We start from the raw sequence: 24,069 nt of genomic DNA, 5'->3' as shown, positions 1-24,069 counted from the left end.
GCAATTCCTATCCGATTTGAAATAATTTTTGCACGAAGTATTTTGGTATGATATCCAACAACTGTGCCAATTATGGTTCAAATCGATTCATAACCTGATATAGCTGTCATATAAACAGATCTGGAGACTTGATTTTTGAGATTCTAGAGGGCGCAATTCCTCTCCGATTTGGCTGAAATTTTGAATGACTTATTTTATTCTTACTTTCAACAACTGTGTGTTCAAATCGGTTAATAACCTGATATAGCTGCCATATAAACCGATCTGAGATCTTGACTTCTTGAGCCACTAGAGGTCGCAATTATTATCCGATTTGCCTGACATTTTGTACGACGGATCCTCTCATGAATCGGTCTATAGCCCAATACAGGTCCACATATAAATCGATCTCTCTATTTTACTTCTTGAGCCCCCAAAGGGCGCAATTCTTATTCGAATTGGCTGACATTCTACACAGGTCTCCTTTATATTCAATTTCAAAAAGAATTGAATGAAATGGCGATAGTTCCAATTGAAACCATGAAAACGCAATCCAAAACCGAAGTAAAAATGAAAAGGGTTTCTAAAAACGATTTGAAATTAATAATTTAAAATCGAACTGGGCGTGTACATAAGTTTCGCGAATCATTTTTACATTCGACCATCAACATTTAAATACCAAATAAAAATTCTTATGTATGAAATTCAATTTGTGTTTGTTTGTTTGTCGGTTTGTTTGTTCCGTATAGACTCAAAAACGGCTGAACCGATTACCTTGAAATTTTCACAGATTGTGTAGGTTGGTCTTGAAGTAAACACAGGCTATATACTTTTTAGATATCGGGTGGAGGCGGACGCTCCTCCTTACTCCAAAAACACCACCCATATCCGAAAGTGATCCGATGGGCACAATAAGGGTATCAAATGAAAGGTATTCGAGACCAGAAAACGAATATGGTATTAAAATTAGGGTCCAAGAAACCAGCGCGCCCCCCAACCACAAAATTTCAAATTCATATTTACCGGCCATGGCAATATGGGGCTCAAACTAAAGGGATTTGGAAGTGCAGCACGAATTTGATATCCATATTTGAGTCGAAATGTCTGAGGTGCCATACCTCCCTTAATGAGAACATTGCCCTAAGGAAGAACATTACCACCAAGAACCGAGAAGGGGCAAATTCTCACGCATCAATGAGTGCTATACGATTCAAGTTAAAACCCAATGATGAGGGAATTTTTTATAGCCGAGTCCGATCGGCGTCCCGCAAGGCAACACCTCTTTGTGGAAAAATTTTTAAATGACCATGCATGGCATTGTACCTCGCAAATATCGCCAACATTAAGGGGGATAAATACCGCTTTGTCCGATGTTCTCGCCAGGATTCGAATGCGTTAAAAGTCATAGTAGTAGACGTATCCCCATCCTCAAAAGATATTAGAGAGTTAAAGAAGGCTTAGCGAAGCGGGAGAAAACCCAAAAATCAAAATTGAATCAAAGAGAAAACAAGTAAAAGCGTGCTAAGTTCGGCCGGGCCGAATCTTATATACCCTCCACCATAGATCGCATTTGTCGAGATCTTCTCCCGGCATCTCTTCTTAGGCAAAAAAGGATATAAGAAAAGGTTTGCTCTGCTATTAGAGCGATATCAAGATATGGTCCGGTATAAAATTTCAGCCAATTCGAATAAGAATTGCGCCCTTTGGGGGCTCAAGAAGTAAAATAGAGAGATCGATTTATATGGGAGCTGTATCGGGCTATAGACCTATTCAGACCATAATAAACACGTATGGTGATGGTCATGAGAAATCCGTCGTACAAAATATCAGGCAAATCGGATAATAATTGCGACCTCTAGAGGCTCAAGAAGTAAAGATCCCAGATCGGTTTATATGACAGCTATATCAGGTTATGAACCAATTTGAACCATACTTGGCACAGTTATTGGATATCATAACAAAACACGTCGTGCACAATTTCATTCCAATCGGATAAGAATTGCGCACTCTAGAGTCTCAAGAACTAAAGATCCCAGATCGGTTTATATGGCAGCTATATCAGGTTATGAACCAATTTGAACCATACTTGGCACAGTTATTGGATATCATAACAAAACACGTCGTGCAAAATTTCAATCCAAGCGGAAAAGAATTGCGCACTCTAGAGGCTCAAGAAGTCAAGACCCAAGATCGGTTTATATGGCAGCTATATCAGGTTATGGACCGATTTGAACCATACTCGGCACAGTTGTTGGATATAATAACAAAACACGTCGTGCAAAATTTCATTCCAATCGGATAAAAATTGCGCACTCTAGAGGCTCAAGAAGTCAAGACCCAAGATCGGTTTATATGGCAGCTATATCAGGTTATTGACCGATTTGAACCATACTTGACACAGTTGTTGGATATCATAACAAAACACGTCGTGCAAAATTTCATTCCAATCGGGTAAGAATTGCGCACTCGAGAGGCTCAAGAAGTCAAGACCCAAGATCGGTTTATATGGCAGCTATATCAAAACATGGACCGATATGGCCCATTTACAATACCAACTGACCTACACTAAAAAGAAGTATTTGTGCAAAATTTCAAGCAGCTAACTTTACTCCTTCGGAAGTTAGCGTGTTTTGGACAGACAGACGGACGGACGGACAGACGGACGGACATGGCTAGATCGACATAAAATGTCGCGACGATCAAGAATATATATACTTTATGGGGTCTCAGACGAACATTTCGAGTAGTTACAAACAGAATGACGAAATTAGTATACCCCCCATCTTATGGTGGAGGGTATAAAAAGCAAAGCTGTTTTGAGCAAACGATTCGTTTTCCCTTTATAATGCTCCGAAAACAACTAGTTTTTCTTTTGCAATTTATAAAGGTAAAACGACTCGTTTGCCACAAAAAACGAGTCACTCAAAGCATGTGAGCCGAAATAAGTGCCTAAATTGTGCTAAGTAAACACAGCTAGTCATTCCGTTTGTAACACCTCGAAATATTCGTCTAAAACCCGATAAAGTATATATATTGATCGTCTCGACGTCCTGAGTCGATCTAGCCATGTCCGTCCGTCTGTGCAAATCACGAAAGCGGTCGAACGCGTAAAGCTAGCCGTAGGTGGTTGGGGAATGCAAATGGGCCATATGGGTTCAGATTTAGATATAGCTCCCACATAAACCCATCTCCCGATTCGACTTCTTGAGCCCTTACAAGCCTTAATTTTTGTCCGATTTGGCTCAAATTTTGCACGTATTGTTCTGTTATGACTTCCAATAGCTGTGCTTAGCACGGTCCAAATCGGTTTATAATCTGATATAGCTCGCATATAAACCGATTTGACTTCTTGAGCCATTACAAGCCGCAATTTTTGGCCGATTTGGCTTAAACTGAGCATAAAGTGGTTTATTATGACTTCCAACAAGTATGCCAAGTACGGTTTTAATCTGTGTATAACCTGATATAACTCCCATATAAACCGATCTTCGGATTTGACTTCTTGAGCCCTTAAAAGCCGCAATTTTTGTCCGATTTAGCAGAAGTATTGCAGATGATATTCTGTCATGACTTCTAACAACTGGGCCAAGTTCGGTCCAAATGCGTGTATAAATTTATATAGCTCCTATATAAACCGATTTCCCGATTTGACACCTTTAGCCCCTGGAAGCCGCAATTTTTGCCCTATTTAGGTAAAATTTTGCACATTGTGTTCGGTTATGATTTTTTTATATCGTATTGCTCCCATATAAACCGGTCTCTTGATTGTTCTTGTTCGGACAGCGTGCTAAGTTTCGGGCCCGGCCGAACTTAGCATGCTTATTCTTTTTTTACATTATTCAGGAATGTGTTTATTTAGTACAATTTTGGCCTTAATTTGGGCTAACATGCCTTGAATGACTCGTTTTTATACCCACCACCGAAGGATGGGGGTATATTCATTTTGTCATTCCGTTTGCAACACATCGAAATATCCATTTCCGACCCTATAAAGTATATATATTCTTGATCAGCGTAAAAATCTAAGACGATCTAGACATGTCCGTCCGTCTGTCTGTTGAAATCACGCTACAGTCTTTAAAAATAGAGATATTGAGCTGAAATTTTGCACAGATTCTTTTTTCGTCAATCCTTCGTCTATTTGGCTCAGATCGGTTCAGATTTGGATATAGCTGCCATATAGACGATCCTCCGATTTAGGGTCTAAGGCCCATAAAAGCCACATTTTTTATCCGATTTCGCTGAACTTTGGGACAGTGAGTTGTGTAAGGCCCATCAATATTCATCGTTAATTTGGCTCAGATCGGTTCAGATTTGGATATAGCTGCCATATAGATCGATCCTCCGATTTATGGTGTAAGGCCCATAAAAGCCACATTCATTATCCGATCTTGCTGAAATTTGGGACAGTAAGTTGTGTTAGGCCCTTTGACATATTTCTTCAATTTTGCCCAGATCGGTCCAGATTTGAATATAGCTGCCATAGAGACTGATCTCTCGACATAAGGTTTTGGGCCCATAAAAACGACATTAATTGTCCGATTTCGCTGAAATTTGGGACAGTGCTTTGTGTTAGGCTCTTCGACATTTTTATGCAACTTGGCCTAAATCGGTCCTGATTTGGATATAGCTGTCATGTAGACCGATGTGTTGATTTAATCTCTTGGCCCCATAAAAGGCGCATTTATAATCCGATTTCACTGAAATTTGGCACAGTGACTTATGTTAGGCTTCTCGACATCCGTGTCGTATATAGTTCAGATCGGTTTATTTTTAGATATAGCTAATGTACTTATTAGTATTTGGTCCAAATCGGAACATATTTGGATATAACTGATATGGGACATAAGGTATAAAATTTTCACCGAATTTTGATGAAAGGTGGTTTACATATATACCCGAGGTGGTGGGTATCCAAAGATCGGCCCGGCCGAACTTAACACCTTTTTACTTGTTGTGGCATAGAGTCGTTTTGCCCTCATAAATTGCAAAAGAACCACTAGTCGTTTTCGGAGCATTATAAAGGGAAAACGAATCGTTTGCTCAAAACAGTTTTGGTTTGAACATAGTCTAACACGTCTACCGCTCATTTACAAACATACGTTTTTTGTTTTGATAGATAGACACAATGTATGTTTTCGTAATCTTGATTTTTATTAGAAATAGGTTGGTTTGTATTGTGTGAGTTACACAAAAAATGCACGCACGCATCTGACGGAATAAGCTAACCAACTCCTTGAACGCGTTTCAGGGCGAAAAACATATGATTTTAATATGTTAACTGCTCAAAAATTGTTTTTGCAGTTCTTAAAATAGAGACATTTTTCAATTTCCATTGAAATTAACTTTGGAAATGACTAAAACAAGTTTATTTTAAAAAAAATCGTGTAAAGCAAAATGGATATGGGTTGTAACTTTACCCAAAGAACGCATGTGGGTGCTTTTGATTGCTTAAGCACGCTTAAATGCTGTGCGTGGTATGTAAATCCAACTAAAAGGCTGTTCTTACTCTACATATATTATAATATGGGTTTATCACGATATATGAAATTCGTCTTTGACAACCAGAATAAGGTTAAAAGCTTACGTAATAATAGATCTGACCAAATTTCGATAAGTGTGTTTGGTATTAGCTATTCTTTATTTTAAATCTTGTATCAAACTTTTCGTTCTAGTTTTCAAAGTATTTCGGCTGTTATGAAATGTTTGATATTTCATTAAATAATATGTTGTCAAAATCGCATATATTGTAGTATGCAAAATCAGTTAAAGAGATATAAAATAGAGGTACAACTATAAGTTGCAACACTAACCGTCTTCTCCGGCGTCAAGGTTTTTTTTTTATTTGTGTTAAATGTAGTATTTTTCAATTTCAGAAACAACAATGTTTTCGCAAATTAAATTTGAGGAAGACGACTACTATATAGTTTTTACAAAATGTATTAATTTTATCAACAATAAGAGTTGCATTGCAAAATATAGGGGATGCAAATACTCCGCAACATTTATTGAAAAAAAAAAAAAAACGGTAAGTTCGAGAATCACAACTTTTTAGAAATTAATTACTTAGAACTATATTTGGACATCCCTCATAGATGATAGATTATACCCTGAAAATATAAAATCAAAAAAAAAAAAAAAAAACGACAGCAACAGTTAAACATGACATACAATCAAGAAACCTAGAATCAAATAAAGTTTGTCCCGCCGAAACCAAGGAAACCTTTATAAAAAAAAATAAATGACAAAAGTTTTCTCTCATTCAATTTGAAAACGACGATTTGTATATACTTGATTCTAAAAAGGTCAAAATAACTGTGGGAAATAAATGCATTGCAAAGTATAATGGATGTAATTACTCTGCCACATTTATCACAGAAAGTGGTGAGTAATGAACTCCTCATTTATTTTAACGAAATCGAATTTTAAACCGTATTTTTGATTAACTTACGTTACACCTTTTAGGCGATAAATTACTTATCCAAAATACAATTATACAAAAACAACGTCTAAAAAGCTCCTACGCCGAAAATAACAATGACCGTACACATTCTTCTATTTCGAATTTTGCATTTACGACTACGAATCCTCGAAATTATTCATCAACCATTTCCCTCAAACAAGAATCAAATCTACACAATGATTTTGTATCTTCTTCCAAAAACTGTCAGATTGATTCAGTCGCTCCAACATCTAGTACCACTCCATTTTTATGCACAACTTCTGACGAAATTGAATTTGACGATTTTAAGTCTCCTATCAACTGCCAAATTGATTTGCCTTTTTCTGATCCAAAATCTGGCATTTCTACTACAACAGTCGGCACCTTTACCAACAACTATCCAGATTCGTCTACCATTGCCGACAAATTTTAACAAAATATGCAAGATAATCTTGGGTCTCCTAACAAAAACTGCCAAACCAGTAATTATCAACTTTCATCCATTGTACATGATACTTCCATTATACAAGAAGATTGTATATCTTCTAATAAACTCGCCCAAATCGATGATCAGACTTCATTAAATCTTTCTGATGTATCTAAGTCTCCAAACTACAATCAAATTCCAAAAAAATGTTTAATCAACGATCATCAAAAACGGAATCTTTCTATTCCCCACACAACTGAGTTTCATAAAAAAATCTCTAGTACTTCACTTGCTCTAAATGCCGTAAGTTTTCTAAACGTCGTATTCCAAACCCTCGTATCTGCCAGAACCAGGTTGACGATACCAAAAACCTGGATTCTAATATTCTTGACACTGTAGATGACTTGCCACAAATATTGCAAATTGATATCATTAACCATCCATACGAAAGCGACACAACCCCAATTCAACGGAGCTCTAACATGGATGGAAGCTTAGATGCTACATTCTCTGTTGTAGAAATCGAAAACATTTCCAGCATCGAAGGAAGAAAATCGGCTAAATTGGCACACAAGTGTATGGAGGTCTATAATAAATTAGAACCAGGAATGAATTTTAGCAATCCAGATATGACTATGGGCAATAGTTCAATCAATCCAATAAATACTACTTACACCATCAACGGAGCAGTAGCAGAACCATTAAATTTTGTAAATAAAAATCTTACGAAAATCGGTAACGACTCAACGGCTAAAACAACAAGCTCTGTTGGAGAAACCTTAGTATCGGAATATCAACCTGGTTCGCTGCTTCTTGATTCAAAATCTTTGGATATTTCAACCAAACCAATAAAACCAATAAAAGATCCCATAAACATAAACAATTTATTGTTGAAAAATCCCAATCTGAAGTCAAAACAACATTTTTGCATTTTTTGTAGTAAGTTGCAATCTAAACTCGCAAGGCATTTTTTCTTGAAACACAAATCGGAAAAACAAATAAAACGAGCAATGACAATGCCAAAGAAGAGTTTCGAACGTTTGCAGATATTAGAGGAACTTCGCAAAGAGGGAGACTTTGTCCACAACATAATGAGCAGCAAAAACTCTGGAATTTTAATAACTACGCGACAAAAACTTAAATCTGGTGAAACTGCGGAGGATTACACTTGTTGCAAGAAATGTAAAGGCGTTTACAAAATAGTAAATATTCGTAAGCGTCTGAAGAAATGTTGTGGTTCCGAAAATAAAGGGAATAGAAAGAATCTAATTGAGGGACGTCAACTTACGCAATATATTCACCCAGCTGCAAGCGATTTATTAAAATTAGAAATTTTTCCGGTTCTTAACAACGACAATCTGGTAAAGGAGATTCGGTATGATGAATTGATAATAAAGTTCGGAAATAAATTAGAGGAAAAACTTGTACCACATCATCAACATGACCAAGTAAGGGCCAACATGAGACTTTTGGGGCGATTTGTAATTCAAATGAAAAAAATATCACCGGACGTTAAAGAACTTAAAGACATATATAAATCATATCTCTACGACAATGTTGTTTTAGCTTTGAGAAATACAGCAAAATGGAATATGCACACCGGTTTTGCTACCCCTTCGGTAGTATCAAGTCTTTCAACCCTAATAAAAAAGTGTGGACATACACAGAAATCCGAATTTGTAAAATCTCAGAACTCTGATTTAAAAGAGCAGCTCAAGGACTTTATGATTCTTTGGGAGGAGGACACTCCAATACAGATCAATTGTAGAGCAATATTGGATCAACAAAAATTGGAAAGATTGAAACATGTAACCCTACCCAGGAAAAACGACATAACAAAGATGAACTCTTATTTAAGCACAAAAATGAGAAATGCGTTGAGAGTCTTATTTACAAAGTATAGCTATTATGAATGGAGAACATTAGTTCAGACCTCTTTGGTATATATACAAATATTTAATCGAAGAAGAGCTGGAGAGCCCGAAAGATTGTTGATAGAAAATTATAAATTGAAAAACAGTATCTGTGATTCTGACATGACGGAAGATTTAGCTAAAACTATGTCAAAAGAATCAATGGATTATGCTAAAAGATTCGTAAGAGTAAGTTTAATTGGCAAACTGGATAGAGGGGTAAGCGTTTTGTCCGACGAATTATGTCAAAGGGCCATTGAGACCATATTGAAATATCGCAAAAAAGCTGGAATAAAGAAAAATCCATACATTTTTTCCCGAAAAGTTAAATCCAATTTGGAAAAAAATATTATAGGGCTTGTCCGTTGATGAGAAAATTCGCAACAGAATGTGGTGCAGATATGCCAAATACATTGAGAGGAACCATACTGCGGAAGCATATAGCTACACACACCTCACTTTTAAATATTGGGGAAGCTTCAGCCGACACCCTAGCAAACTTCCTTGGCCATCACAAAGACATACATAAGAGCCATTATCGACTTCCAGTGCCAGTGGCGGAAATCACAACAGTTTCTAAACTTCTGGAATCAGCAGCAGTATATGACCAAGATGATGAGGATGACGACGAAGTTGAGGAGAACCATATAGATAACCAGGACGGTGAGAACGATAATGAAAGCATCGAAAATGGGGTCAATGTTGATAGCAGTGACGGAGACAGTGATGGAGAAACGAAAGACGAGACCATGGACAATGCAATAAATATAACTGATCTGGAATCAGAATATGATTTTGAGGAAGAAAGAAGACAAAAATCAGATTGAAAAAGAAATAGTAAGTAGTTGGGAGTTCCAACAAAAAAGTATTTTGTTTATCTTTTTCATGTTACCATAAAGTAATGTATACTCGCACATTTGCAAATAAAATTTCTGCAATACGCTTTGGCAATCCAAGACTAAATTTCCATTTTTTATTTTATTTAGCATCACCTTACGGAAAGACGACACGGACTCGATGAAGTATTAACGAAATTGAAGAAATGGAACAAGAATTTGGGGAAATCGACCGTTTGGAAAAACTACCTTCATTGCAAGCATGCCAGTCGGCTATAACAAAATATAGTTCTCTCCGCCATCGTGCTCCTGCACAATTAAAATCATGGATCCACAACAAATTAAAAAAAAAAATCGAAGGAATTAGTTTGTCACCGTGTTGGAGTACTTTTTCCATTTTTTTTTTTCAATTTGTGTATGTATTTGTTTTATTACAATAGCCTGTCTTATCTTAATACACATTCATTTAGTGAGACCAAAGCATATGTTATATATAAAGCTTTTCGTCTCCGGAAGAGCTGGACTCTTAGCTTTTAAGTTTAAGTGATCTGTTTCTTGTTTTAAACTTCCAAGGAATTGTTTGCAGTCAAATTTGACCAATCATAGGGCATAGCATTCATGCTAAAAGTCTTATGGCTCGGAATGCAACACAATATCAGTTGTAATTTACTATATGTATTGAATATCATAATTTTTAACAATTTTCTTAACTGAACGTGCAAAACACTAATTTAATAAAACAAAATTAAAACTTTATAGCTTTTTTTAACATTGAAAGAGGATTTTATATGTCATTGCCACAAGAACAAAAAATTTACATCAAACAAGCTATAACTTGATTATATTTTTCTTTGTATCAATCTCATAGGGTAAGGTGGGTTGATATAAATAAGATCAAAACTACATTTTTTTTTTTTTTTAAACCAAGAAAAAAAATTTAATTCAATTGCAAAAAGAGAATTTATTTATCAAACATTAATTTCAGTAATTTTTCTTCAATAAATATATTTTATGTCGACTTCATTAAAACACTTCAATAAAACAGAAAACGGTTTTGCTTTTTTTTATCAAAATCTAGAATACTCTTGTACTAAATATAGATATAAACTTTCCAAATTACACAAATTTTCCCTAAATAATTTCTTCTTAAAGTTTATGCAAATAGTCTAAGATTCACTCATATATATAATAAAATAAGGAAACTATATACAGCGGTCAAAAAAAGTATTCATCATTAGCAAAATTGATAATAAATTCACTTATTTTGGGTAATTGAAGAAAATTTAAAGTAAACAAATAATGCAGTTTTATGCAATAGTTTATTTTTCGTAATATGTTTTAAAATAAATTCAAAAAATAAATTTAATTAGCGCAAGAAATGCAATTTTATATAATAACACCAAAAACAGAACAAAAAAAGTATTCATCATTGATGTGCTATCATCAAAATCAAATTCAAATATTATTTGGGAATCCCCCTTTTCTGTTTTATTTAGTAAAGGAGGCTTTGCCCTTGACAGCAAATATTTAATTTCATTGAAAATATAGTTTTTGTCAAAATGGGTCGTAAGCAAAACGAGGTTTCTGATGAGGTAAAAGTTTTGATAATAAAACACCACAGGAATGGTTTAACTCAAAAAGCTATCAGTGAAATATTAAATAGACCACGATCTACTATACAATCCATCATCAGAAAGTGGACAGAAACGAAAACTGTTGACAATAAACCAAGATCTGGTCGACCAAAAGCACTTTCAGTTGGAGATGTGCGTTGGCTAGTGCGGCAAGTTCAGAAAACTCCGAAGACAAATGCGACCATTCTTCGTAAAAACACTATGGAATATTTAGGGAAGGAAGTTACTACACAAACAATTCGAAATACACTCAAAAGGCATAGTTACAGAGGAAGAACTGCACGTAAGAAGCCCTTTATAAATAAAATAAACCGAGTGAAAAGGCTAAACTTCGCAAAAATGTATGTAAAACAGCCCGAATCATTTTGGAAAACAGTCATTTTTGCAGACGAGAGCAAGTTTAATCTTTTTGGGTGCGATGGAAAGGTCATAGTGTACAGAAAACCAAATACAGAGCTTGAAGAACGAAACACAGTTGCTACTGTAAAACATGGTGGAGGTGGTTTAATGGTTTGGGGGTGTATGGCGGCTTCAGGAGCGGGAAATCTTGAAATTATTAATGGAGTAATGGATCATAAGTATTACATTGACATTTTAAAGAGGAATTTAAAAGATAGTGCTGTAAAACTTGGGCTTGGTAATAACTTTCAATATTATCAAGATAATGACCCCAAACATTCTGCTTTAAATACCAAGATGTGGATGCTGTATAACTGCCCCAAAGTCATTAAAACTCCTCCTCAAAGTCCCGACTTGAACCCAATTGAACATCTTTGGGAACATCTCGAACGCAAATTGAGAACGCGCAATTTTTCGAGCAAGAGTCAAATGCAACAGGTGATAATGGAGGAATGGACTAATATAGACCAAAATATAACCGCTAAATTAGTCCAATCGATGTCAAACCGTTTAAAAGAAGTTATAAGACGCGGTGGTCGAATAACAAAGTATTAATTTTTTTAAATTATGTTATTTTTTTGTTTTTTTGCAATGATGAATACTTTTTTTGTTTAATTTTTTGTGTTCAGCTGTAAAATGGCCCTTTTTGTTCCAATAAATACTATTTTTTTCTTTAAAAACAATGAAATTGTGTACATATATATCACACAAGCACTACTGCATCATTAGTTTAATATGTTTTTATTCCAATTGTCTTTTGTAGACTTATTAAAAAAAAAACATTGAATGATGAATACTTTTTTTGACCGCTGTATATTTTTTTCAAATAAAAGAGGCTTTGCGTGTTATAAACACAAAAATTATTTACATATTACGTAAATAGTTCTAAGTTCATTAATATGTTAATTAAAACGAACCTTTTCTACATTGTTGAAGCAAAAGAAACAATATCTTTATTGAAACACATACTTTAAATATAGCAAACATTTATTATCAAATTAACAATCCCGTGGCAGCCGGTTGCACGTACCGGATTGACCCGATGGAGTGCTCCATCGGCAAGGGCTGCCGGCTCAGTGTACAACACACTGGTAACACAACAACAACATCAAATAAATGTTCAAACAATTTTAATTCAATTCCTACATTGACTCGTTTAGTTCATTTGATTTTAGAAAACATCTGAATCGTTTCATTTTCTGATCCCTAGTTCCTTAACGGAATGTTCATGGGAAATTTATAAGTAGTATTTAGTGATCCTTACAGGAGGAACATTTTGGTTTTTATTTTCTCGTGCAATACCCATTGGATTATTGTACTGGTTGACAGTACTTGGAGCTGTGTTTATAAAAAACAATATTACAATTTACTTGCTTCATGCGATTTGAATTACCCGTTTTTGGGGAATCGTATTGTCCTTTTAAATTATACAGTTAAAACGAGTTGATGTCTGTGCAAGCTGAATGTTAACAGGCTGAATATTAACAAATGGAAGAAAAGAAATACTTTGTAGTGTCGAAAATTAATATTTCGATGTGTTGCAGAGGCAATGACATAATGGATACACTCCCATACCTTCGGTGGTGTATAAAAACATTTGGCAGAATTTTGAAAAAATCTGCTAATAAATGCGGGTTCAAAGGCGCCATGAATCAAAATTTGGTGATATATAATATTCGGGCTATATCAAAATATGAACGACATAATTGCAATGTTGGTATAAATCGGGCGAACACATATATGAGGGCTATATCTAAATATATCACTATCCCATCCACTTTCAATAGTGCTCGTCTCTAAGTCAAATATTGACTTACCGCAAATTTGAAGTAAATAAGATTGAAAATGCGATCTGTACATTGTACAGCGAATCAGAAAACGATTCTGAGTTGATCGGTATACTTTTCTTCTCATTGTGGACGTTACAAATAAATGCACTAAGTACACTAAGTGCACTAAGTAATTTTACCCTAGCTTATTAAGAAACTATGGAACTAAACTTTGTAAAGCGACAATTTCCATTTGTATAATGGAGGAGATCAAATTGACAGCAGATTAAGCGGTGTCTATTTAACCTATATGTCAAATTTAGTAATGAAATAAAAATAGAAGTAAAAACGCATTAAGTAGGGCCGCGCTGAACTTGGGGTTCCCACCATCACGGTTATATGTCAAAGGCCGAAGATATTCAATCGATATACAGGTGTATGTGGCAGCTATATACAAATATGGAACGTCCTTAACCATATTCGGTGCCGATATCAAATTAAAAATGCGTCTTGTATGGGCCCATGATCATTACCAGCGAAATCGGTCTATTTGACAGGTATATCCAAATATGGTCAAACCCAAGCTATATTCGGCACGGATATCGAGAAGTCAAATACATTTGGTCATAAATGCGCCTTTAATGGGTACAAATACATAAATCAAGAGGTTTTTGTGTTGTAGCCACATTTTCATGTGGAGGTGGCGATCCTCGTCAAGCTCCTATAGGTGAGCAAGCTCCTCAATCCAGTCCAATAGACCGATCGCCGCGGAAACAGTGTGGCCACTGGTTGTTTAAAGGCACCAATAAATCGACTTATCATATCGATCATCATAGGCATTCGATATTTGTGCAAGATCCGGTGCCGCCCGGCCTCTCACTGAGACTCTCCGCTCGATACAGCTGACTGTCCGCGACTGCCGTTGCAGCTACTCCGTATGGAGCAGTCCACTATCCGCATCCGATCGGGCCTCAATGTTTCAACCTGTGCAGTGCTCACAGCTATCCGGTGCCGAAATAAATCAAGAGGTCGGTCTATATAGCAGCTATGTGTATTCAAATATGATCCGATATGGACCATACACATCATGGATATAAAGAGGTCCGACTAAATTCACTGTTTCAAGTTTAAGCGAAATTCGATAATAAATATGCCTTTAATGGAGACAATAATGTAAATTGGGAGATAGGTATATATGACAGCTATATGGAAAAATTTGCAGGGCTTGTCGGGTACTGTCATTTACCGGTTTACCCATTTATAATCGATATTTTCTCTTCGTCTATTCAATTTTCATTTCGATTTTTGAGTTTCCTCAATCTAGTCGTTTTGTTTATAACTTTCAATTTGGATTCCAAATTTTGTTGCTGAAAAGAAATAAGGCTTATTGAGACCCATATTCACGTTTATTTCGAATTCGATTTATAAATTTTAAACCCTTTTTATAAATATATTCCTTTTTGCTTCCATTTCTTAATTTCTGATTGCAGTTTCATTTGGAACTTCTCGATTTTCGCCTCCTTTTTCTACATTTTTATTTTGTCTTTGACATTCCATTGTCTTTTCTCAATTTCCAATGGGATTGTTTTTTGTATTTTTTTTTCAATTTTTGTTTGTTTGAATTCTGAACTTTGGTTTGGAAATTGAAACGTCATGGCAACTTGAAATTCGATTTTTGTACAAGAATTTTTTTCCTTCGTCCATTCCATCTTCATTTTATTTTTTCAGTTTATTCAATCCAATCAGTTTTTTAAATTTTCAGTTTCATGATACACGTTCATTTCGTATTTGATTTACATTTTTATACCCTCCACCATAAGAGTATATAAGGTATACTAATTTCGTCATTCTGATTGTAACTACTCGAAATATTCGTGTGAGACCCCATAAAGTATATATATTCTTGATCGTCGCGACATTTTATGTCGATCTAGCCATGTCCGTCCGCCTGCCCGTCCGTCCGTCCGTCTGTCTGTCGAAAGCACGCTAACTTCCGAAGGAGTAAAGCTAGCCGCTTGAAATTTTGCACAACTACTTCTTATTAGTGTAGGTCGGTTGGTATTGTAAATGGGCCATATCGGTCCATGTTTTGATATAGCTGCCATATAAACCGATCTTGGGTCTTGATTTCTTGAGCCTCTAGAGCGCGCAATTTTTATTCGATTGGGATGAAATTTTGCACGACGTGTTTTGTTGTGATATACAACAACTGTGCCTAGTATGGTTCAAATCAGTCTATAACCTGATATAGCTGCCATATAAACCGATCTTTGGTCTTGACTTCTTGAGCCTATAGAGTGCGCAATTCTTATCCGATTGGAATGAAATTTTGCACGACGTGTTTTGTTGTGATATACAACAACTGTGCCTAGTATGGTTCAAATCAGTCTATAACCTGATATAGCTGCCATATAAACCGATCTGGGGTCTTGACTTCTTGATCCTCTAGAGTGCGCAATTCTTATCCGATTGGAATGAAATTTTGCACGACGTGTTTTGTTGTGATATACAACAACTGTGCCTAGTATGGTTCAAATCAGTCTATAACCTGATATAGCTGCCATATAAACCGATCTTTGGTCTTGACTTCTTGAGCCTATAGAGTGCGCAATTCTTATCCGATTGGAATGAAATTTTGCACGACGTGTTTTGTTGTGATATACAACAACTGTGCCTAGTATGGTTCAAATCGGTCTATAACCTGACATAGCTGTCATATAAACCGATCTTGGGTCTTGTCTTTTTGAGCCTTTAGAGGGCGCAATTCTTATCCAATTTGAATGAATTCTGGCACGTAGTATTTTGTTATGATATTCAACAACTGTGCCAAATATGGTTCAAATCGGTTCATAACCTGATGTAGCTGTCATATAAACAGATCTGGGGACTTGACTTCTTGAGCTTCTAGAGGGCGCAATTTCTATCCGATTTGGCTGAAATTTCGCAAGACGTTTTTTATTGTTTCTTTCAACAACTATGTTAAATAAAGTACAAGTCGGTTCAGAACCTGATATAGCTGCCATATAAACCGATCTGGGATCTTGACTTCTTGAGCCCCTAGAGGTCGCAATAATTATCCCATTTGCCTGAAATTTTGTACGACGGATTCTCTCATGACCATTAACATACGTGTTTATTATGGTCTGAATCGGTCAATAGGCCGATACAGCTCCCATATAAATCAATCTCTCTATTTTACTTCTTCAGCCCCCAAAGGGCTTAAATCTTATTCGAATTGGATGACATTTTACACAGGTCTTCAACATATAATTTAATTGTGGTCTAAACCGGATCATATCTTGATATCGCTCTAATAGCAGATTTTTCTTTCTTTCTTTTTTTATATCATTTTTTGCCTAAGAAGAGATGCCGGGAAAAGAACTGACAAATGCGCTCCATGGTGGAGAGTATATAAGATTCGGCCCGGCCGAACTTAGCACGCTTTTACTTGTTAAAGACTGTAGCGTAATTTCAACAGACAGACGGACAGACGGACGGATATGTCTAGATCGTCTTTATAGGGTCGGAAATGGATATTTCGATGTGTTGCAAACGGAATGACAAAATGAATATACCCCCATCCTTCGGTGGTGGGTATAAAAAGGCATTCAATTCGAAATTTTGCCCACTATTTCTCAAGGCATAAATAAAAGAAAAAGTTGGCACAAATTATTATATACTGGAAGACTAATCGTCAAACTCATTGGCACTTTCCACGCCAAAGATATTCGCCCATAGTTTCAATTTGTTTTTTTATACCCTCCACCATAAGATGGGAGGTATACTAATTTCGTCATTCTGTTTGTAACTACTCGAAATATTCGTCTGAGATCTTATTAAGTATATATATTCTTGATCATCGCGACATTCTATGTCCATCTAGCCATGTCCGCCCGTCCGTCCGTCCGTCCGTCTGTCTGTGGAAAGCACGCTAACTTCCGAAGGAGTAAAGCTAGCCGCTTGAAATTTTGCACAAATACTTCTTATTAGTGTAGGTCGGTTGGTATTGTAAATGGGCCATATCGGTTCATGTTTTCATATAGCTGCCATATAAACCGATCTTGGGTCTTGACTTCTTGAGCCTCTAGAGTGCGCAATTCTTATCCGATCAGAATGGAATTTTGCACGACGTGTTTTGTGCCAAGTATGGTTTAAATCGGTCCATAACCTGATATAGCTGCCATATAAACCGGTCTTGGGTCTTGACTTCTTGAGCCTCTAGAGGGCACAATTCTTATCCGATTTGAGTGATTTTTTGCACGACGTGTTTCGTTATGATATCCAACAACTGTGCCAAGTATGGTTGAAATCGGTCCATAACCTGATATAGCTGTCATATAAACAGATCTGGGGATTGGACTTCTTGAGCTTCTAGAGGGCGCAATTCCTATCCGATTTGGCTGAAATTTTGCATGACGTATTTTATTTTTACTTTCAACAACTGTGTCAAATAAGGTTCAAATCGGTTCATAACCTGATATAGCTGCCATATAAACCGATCTGGGATCTTGACTTCTTGACCCCTAGAGGTCGCAATTATTATCCGATATGCCTAAAATTTTGTACGACGGATCCTCTCATGACCATCAACAAACGTGTTTATTATGGTCTGAATCGGATCCGATACAGATCCCATAAAAATCGTTTTCTCTATTTTACTTCGTGAGCCCCAATGGGCGCAATTCTTATACGAATTGGCTGAAATTTTACACAGGTCTCCAACATATAATTTAATTGTGGTCCGAACCGGACCATATCTTGATATCACTCTAATAGCAGAGCAAATCTTTCCTTATATCCTTTTTTATACCCTCCACCATAAGATGAGGGGTATACTAATTTCGAAATTCTGATAGTAACTACTCGAAATATTCGTCTGAGACCCCATAAAGTATATATATTCTTGATCGTCGTGACATTTTATGTCGATCTAGCCATGTCCGTCCGTCCGTCCGTCTGTCTGTCGAAAGCACACTAACTTCCGAAGGAGTAAAGCTAGCCGCTTGAAATTTTGCACAAATACTTCTTATCAGTGTAGGTCGGTTGGTATTGTAAATGGGCCATATCGGTCCATGTTTTGATATAGCTGCCATATAAACCGATCTTGGGTCTTGACTTCTTGAGCCTCTAGGGTGCGCAATTCTTATCCGATTGGGATGAAATTTTGCACGACGTGTTTTCCTATGATATCCAACAACTGTGCCAAGTATGGTTCAAATCGGTCCATAACCTGATATAGCTGTCATATAAACCGATCTTGGGTCTTGACTTCTCGAGCCTCTAGAGGGCGCAATTCTTATCCAATTTAGCTGAAATTTCGCAAGGTGTTTTTTATTGTTACTTTCAACAACTATGTCAAATAAAGTACAAGCCGGTTCATAACCTAATATAGCTGCATTTTAAACCGATCTGGGATCTTGACTTCTTGAGTCTCTAGAGGTCGCAATTATTATCCGATTTGTCTGAAATTTTGTACGACGGATTCTTTCATGACCATCAACATACGTGTTTATTATGGTCTGAATCGGTCCATAGCCCGATACAGCTCCCATATAAATCGATCTCTCTATTTTATTTTTGAGCTCACAAAGAGCGCAATTCTTATTCGAATTGGCTGACATTTTACACAGGTCTCCAACATATAATTTAATTGTGGTCCAAAGCGGACCATATCTTGATATCGCTTTAATAGCAGAGCAAATCTTTTCTTATATCTTTTTTTTTGCCTAAAAAGAGATGCCGGAAAAAGAACTCGACAAATGCGATCCATGGTGGAGGGTATATAAGATTCGGCCCGGCCGAACTTAGCACGCTTTTACTTGTTTTCACTTATATTTTCTATTTTCAGATCGACTTCAAAATTTCTGATTGCATTTTCACACTTCGATTGGAAGTTCAAGATGTTAACTCCCATTTTCTAAGTTTCCATCTGTCTTTGTGTCTATTTTCCCAATTTTAGATGGGAAATCAAAATAGAAATGGAAATTGAATCGACGAAGAGCAAAAAAATTCAAAAAGAAAAATCTAAAGAAATTTGACATGACCTTTCAATTTACCAAAGTTCGGAAATCAAATTTAAATTTTAAAACGTCTGTTAAAATTGGAAAAGTAAACGAAATTCCATTTGAAATAAAGAAACTACAATGAACTTTCGAAGACTAAATAGATATTTGGAAAAAGGGGTATCATCGCGACGTTCTAATAGAAACTATGAAAATGCCATAAAGAGAAAATATTTAAAAGATTACTAAAAAGTTGTTTTCAATTCAAAAATCGAAGTTAAATCTGACATTTGGATGACTTTGAGTTGACATTTCTATTTTTCAAACCAAAAATTTGTGTTCATGCCACACAACTCCCACCCCTGCATGCAATGCCACATCATTATCACGCTACGTATGCCCTCATTCGTAAGGGGAGCCTTCCGAACAATATCCCTGGCCTCCCCCCGGGTTTTCGAATTCAAATGAAATAGCCTCTCTACTGGAGTCAGTCGAAGGACCACCACCGGGAGAGATTCGATGATCGTTTTGGCCTGGTTAAAGAAACCTCCATTTCTATGGAAAACTTTGTCCCATCGACGTCACCTGACATTTGAATTGGCCATAAGCTGGAAGGTAGCCTTAGCCAAAATGGACCATACCACCACAGATCGTTCTGAAATAAATCTTGAGGGAAAGCCCCACGAGAAGCCAAATCAGCTGGGTTATCGCCTGATTGGACATGAGCCCAATTGTCGGCAGGCACGACTGCAGCAATTTTCGAGACGCGATTGGCGACAAACGTTTTCCATAGAAATGGAGGTTTCTTTAACCAGGCCAAAACGATCATCGAATCTGTCCAGCAAAACACTTTGCAGCTGGGAATAGAGCCTGAAACAGATTCGATGGCTTGTGCCAGTAGCAATGCTCCACAGAGCTCGAGCCTCGGAATAGATATCGTTTTTAACGGGGCTACCCGAGATTTGGAGATTAAAAGATGTGTGATTATGTCGCCATTGGGAGTTGTAACCCGAAGATAGAGCGATGCAGCGTATGCCTTCTCTGAGGCATCGCAGAATCCATGAAGTTGTATATCGCTCTCTGGCGTATAACACACCCAACGTGGAATCTGGATGTTCTCAATTTTTGGATAATTCTCGTAAAAAGTCTGCCAAGTGCAAAGTAGTTTAGGAGGTAAAAACTCGTCCCACCCTATTTTGGAGGCCCATATATCCCGCATAAGAAGCTTCGCGAGAACAATGAAAGGGCATAACCACCCTGCTGGGTCGAACAACTTGGATATATTCGAAAGGATGCTTCTTTTAGTAGGATTCAACTCGGATTTAATCTTTCCTGCTACAAAATAAAATTCGTCTAGTTTAGCATTCCACCGTACTCCTAACATTTTCGCCTTACTCGAATCCTCAAATTCGAGGAATTCATTGCTAAGAAGGTTTGATTTTGGAATGAATTGAAGGAAATCCTTGGAGTTTGACACCCATTTCCTTAAGGAGAAGCCAGCAGAGTTCAATGCGTCAATTAACTGTTTTTGGCATTCAATAGCGGAGTTTATGTCATGACTTCCACCGAGGACATCATCAACATACATGCTAGAATTCAACACCCCGCTAGCCAAAGGATATAAATCCTTAACATCGGAAGCCAACTGTTGAATAGTACGGAGGGCCAAAAATGGTGCACAATTTACACCAAACGTTACTGTCTGCAGTTCGAATTCTTGTACATCCTCCTGGGGGGATTTCCGGAACAGAATTCTTTGGAATGGTATGTGTTTTGGATCTACACAAATTTGGCGATACATTTTTTCAATGTCGCTGCTGAAAACGATTTTGTATAGCCGCCATTGCAGCAATAGAATGCAAAGGTCACGTTGCAAGGGTGGTCCTGGATGGAGGATGTCATTTAAACTTAACCCGTTGGAAGTGGGGTTGGACGCGTTGAAAACAACACGGACCTTGGTCGTAACGCTGTCAGGACGAACAACGGCATGATGGGGCAAATAATGGATTTTGACTTCTGGAGATTCGGAAATGGATGAAACTTCCTTCATGTGCCCTAGTTGGATATACTCTAACAAAACGTCATCATACTGCCTTTTAAGTTGAGGGTCTCTTGATAGTCTATTTTCATTGCGAATGTATTGTGCCAGTGCTATCTTTCTAGACTCGCCAAGTCGAATTTCGGTCGGATATTCTGGCTTAAAAGGGAGCGTTACAACAAATCTACCAGAGCTATCTCGTCTTGTTGTCCTACAGAAATTCACCTCGCAATATCTATCAGACTCGGACATATAAGTCCCCTTGGGAATGTCCTCCATTTCCCAAAACCTTAAAATTTGCTGATCCAAGGCAGCTTCGTTCCCCATTAAGACTGTGGTTTGAAAAACAGAAATGGACTCAGTTTGGATTGGACCCGTTAAGATCCAACCAAATCTCGTTTCTTGGGCCATAAGAGTACCACATACAGGGTTAATAACCCCTTGAAGCATTACAATCGGAAAGACGTCTGCCCCTATCAGAATGAACATAAGACGATCGATAAAAATCGGGATCTGCCAGATGGATTTCTGGTAATTTCGAAAACATTTCTTTGGAAGCTGAAAACGTAGGCAAACACGAAGTAAGTTTTGGAATTACGAAAGCGGAAACATCTAAAGAAAAGTTGCAATCAACCGGGGAACTGAGTTTAAGCGAACACACCTTTCGAGACCTGGCGGAAACGGTCTCGTTGAGGCCGGAAACATGAGCAGCGGTACGTCGGGATGGAAGCTTCAACATATTGAACATACGTTCGGATATGAAGGACGCCTCCGACCCTGAATCAAGTAAAGCTCTGGCCTTGAATATTTCACCATTATAAACTATATGAACAATTGCCGTTCCCAGAAGCACGGACTTAGAATTCGTCGCAAAACAGGACTGAATTGGAGTCTCAGACTCGGTATTTGAAGTGGACTGTAGTTCTTGGGTTCCAGAAGGTTCAATCTCCTCCTCGCTACCATTCCGATGTAAAAGAGTATTGTGCCTCTTATTGCATTTTTGGCAATTAAAAGTGCTCTTGCAATCCTTCAAAATATGTCCTTTGGAAAAGCAATTCATGCATAGTTTCAACTGCTTAATCGTAGCAAGCTTTTCCGAATGGCACATATTTGTAAATTTCGAGCACAAACGGATTGTGTGACTCTCATTCGGACACAACTTACAAGAGGGGATAAGCACGCCATTTCGGTACGAATTAAATTTCTTAGGAGTCGAACTCTTTGCGTTGGGATTTGGAACGTTTCCACTTTTTGACCCAGGATCAGGTCTCAAGGAAGATGAAGTCTGGAAGTCCTTGACGGTCTCCAAAGTCTGATACCGACATGTCAAAAAAGAGTTGAGCTCCACCCAAGAAGGAGAGTCTGTTTTATTCTTCACTGACTGTTCCCACAATGATAAGGTGGTTTCCGGTAAGCGAGAAGAGCAAATATATACGAATATTGGATCCCAGCTAGATATTTCGATCTGGTATAGCCTCAAAGAAGATATTATTCCGTTGATCGTGGTCTGAATCTCTTTAATGGATTCACAAGACTCATTGGAAATTTTGCGCAAATTGAAAAGGGACCTCAATTGGCTATTCAAAAGCAGCCTTTTATTCTCGAACCGAACTGACAGTGCATCCCACGCTACTTGAAAGCCCTCATTCGTAAGGGGAGCCTTCCAAACAATATCCCTGGCCTCCCCCCGGGTTTTCGAATTCAAATGAAATAGCCTCTCTACTGGAGTCAGCCTTGTATTTTGAATATACAAAGCGGTAAAGAGGTCCCGGAAAGTCGGCCAGGAGAGGTAATCTCCAGCAAATACCTCTGTGTCACAAGGCGGTAAAGTAATCTGTGGAGTCGGATGAGAATCACTCCTAGTTGGCGGACAAATATTGGACTGAATGGATGATTTCCTCTTCCTTTCTACTATTTCACCAATCTTGGACACACATTCGACATACGTCCTATACGTCGAATGGTACCTAGCCTTTAATGTTTCTATATCAGCCTTATTATCTCCTCCGATCAACTCCGTTAAGCTGGCTTCGTATGTGGGTTTGGTTCTTTGCCAAATCTCCCTAAGTTCATCTTTATGTACTTCAAGAGAATGTATGGAGGACTGAAGCAAAGGTTCGTTTACGAGCTCAGCGTTAAACTCCATTAAGGCATCAGACATTCTAATAAAATTTGAAAGGGCCATATCTCCTTTTGAACCAAACCTCTTCTATAATCGAAAACCCGAATGCAACCGAAATAAGAAATGAAATTAAACACGATTAAAAAAAATGCAATGAAATTTGCCTTATTTCCACATAAAATTTCACCAGGTTTGCCGACAAAAATCTGCACTGTGAACTCTACCAAGATAAAAATTGTGAACGGAATATTGGAGTCTGATATCTATTGTTTCCAAATAGCAAACCATCAAATCCCTTTCGATGTTTCAAAACAATATTTCTCAAAAATCTTTCGTCACTTGCTGGACGCTTCAATGAAAATAAAACGCACAAAGTAATCTTCAAGTCTTATGTTTTCATATATTGCAGCGATTAGAATAAAAACCATTTAAGCACTAAACACCAAAAGCAAGCTGTGGCGAGGATGGCACCTTTATACAACGAAACAACTTATCTCCTTTTCGCACT

The 24,069-nt window shown here is 37.3% G+C and overlaps 1 protein-coding gene and 1 long non-coding RNA gene across 2 annotated transcripts; one reads left to right on the top strand and one right to left on the bottom strand.

Annotated features, from left to right (window-relative positions):
- Window positions 1–6,096: 6,096 nt before the first annotated feature.
- Window positions 6,097–10,353, top strand: LOC131998502 (uncharacterized). Its single transcript, XM_059370810.1, has 3 exons — window positions 6,097–6,363; window positions 6,445–9,598; window positions 9,748–10,353. The coding sequence occupies exon 2, from the start codon at window positions 7,331–7,333 to the stop codon at window positions 9,128–9,130; it is 1,800 nt and encodes a 599-aa protein (XP_059226793.1). The 5' UTR covers window positions 6,097–6,363; window positions 6,445–7,330; the 3' UTR covers window positions 9,131–9,598; window positions 9,748–10,353.
- Window positions 10,354–14,536: 4,183 nt separating this feature from the next.
- On the bottom strand, window positions 14,537–15,179 carry LOC131998507 (uncharacterized). Its single transcript, XR_009398749.1, has 2 exons — window positions 14,837–15,179; window positions 14,537–14,766 (listed from the first exon to the last, which is right to left on the bottom strand). It is a non-coding gene; the product is annotated as an uncharacterized LOC131998507 (long non-coding RNA).
- Window positions 15,180–24,069: the final 8,890 nt, after the last annotated feature.

This window comes from Stomoxys calcitrans, chromosome 1 (assembly GCF_963082655.1).
Source record: "Stomoxys calcitrans chromosome 1, idStoCalc2.1, whole genome shotgun sequence".
Lineage (NCBI taxonomy): Eukaryota > Metazoa > Arthropoda > Insecta > Diptera > Muscidae > Stomoxys > Stomoxys calcitrans.
Note: the sequence above shows the minus strand (reverse complement) of the source record. Positions and strands in the feature narration are given on the sequence as shown.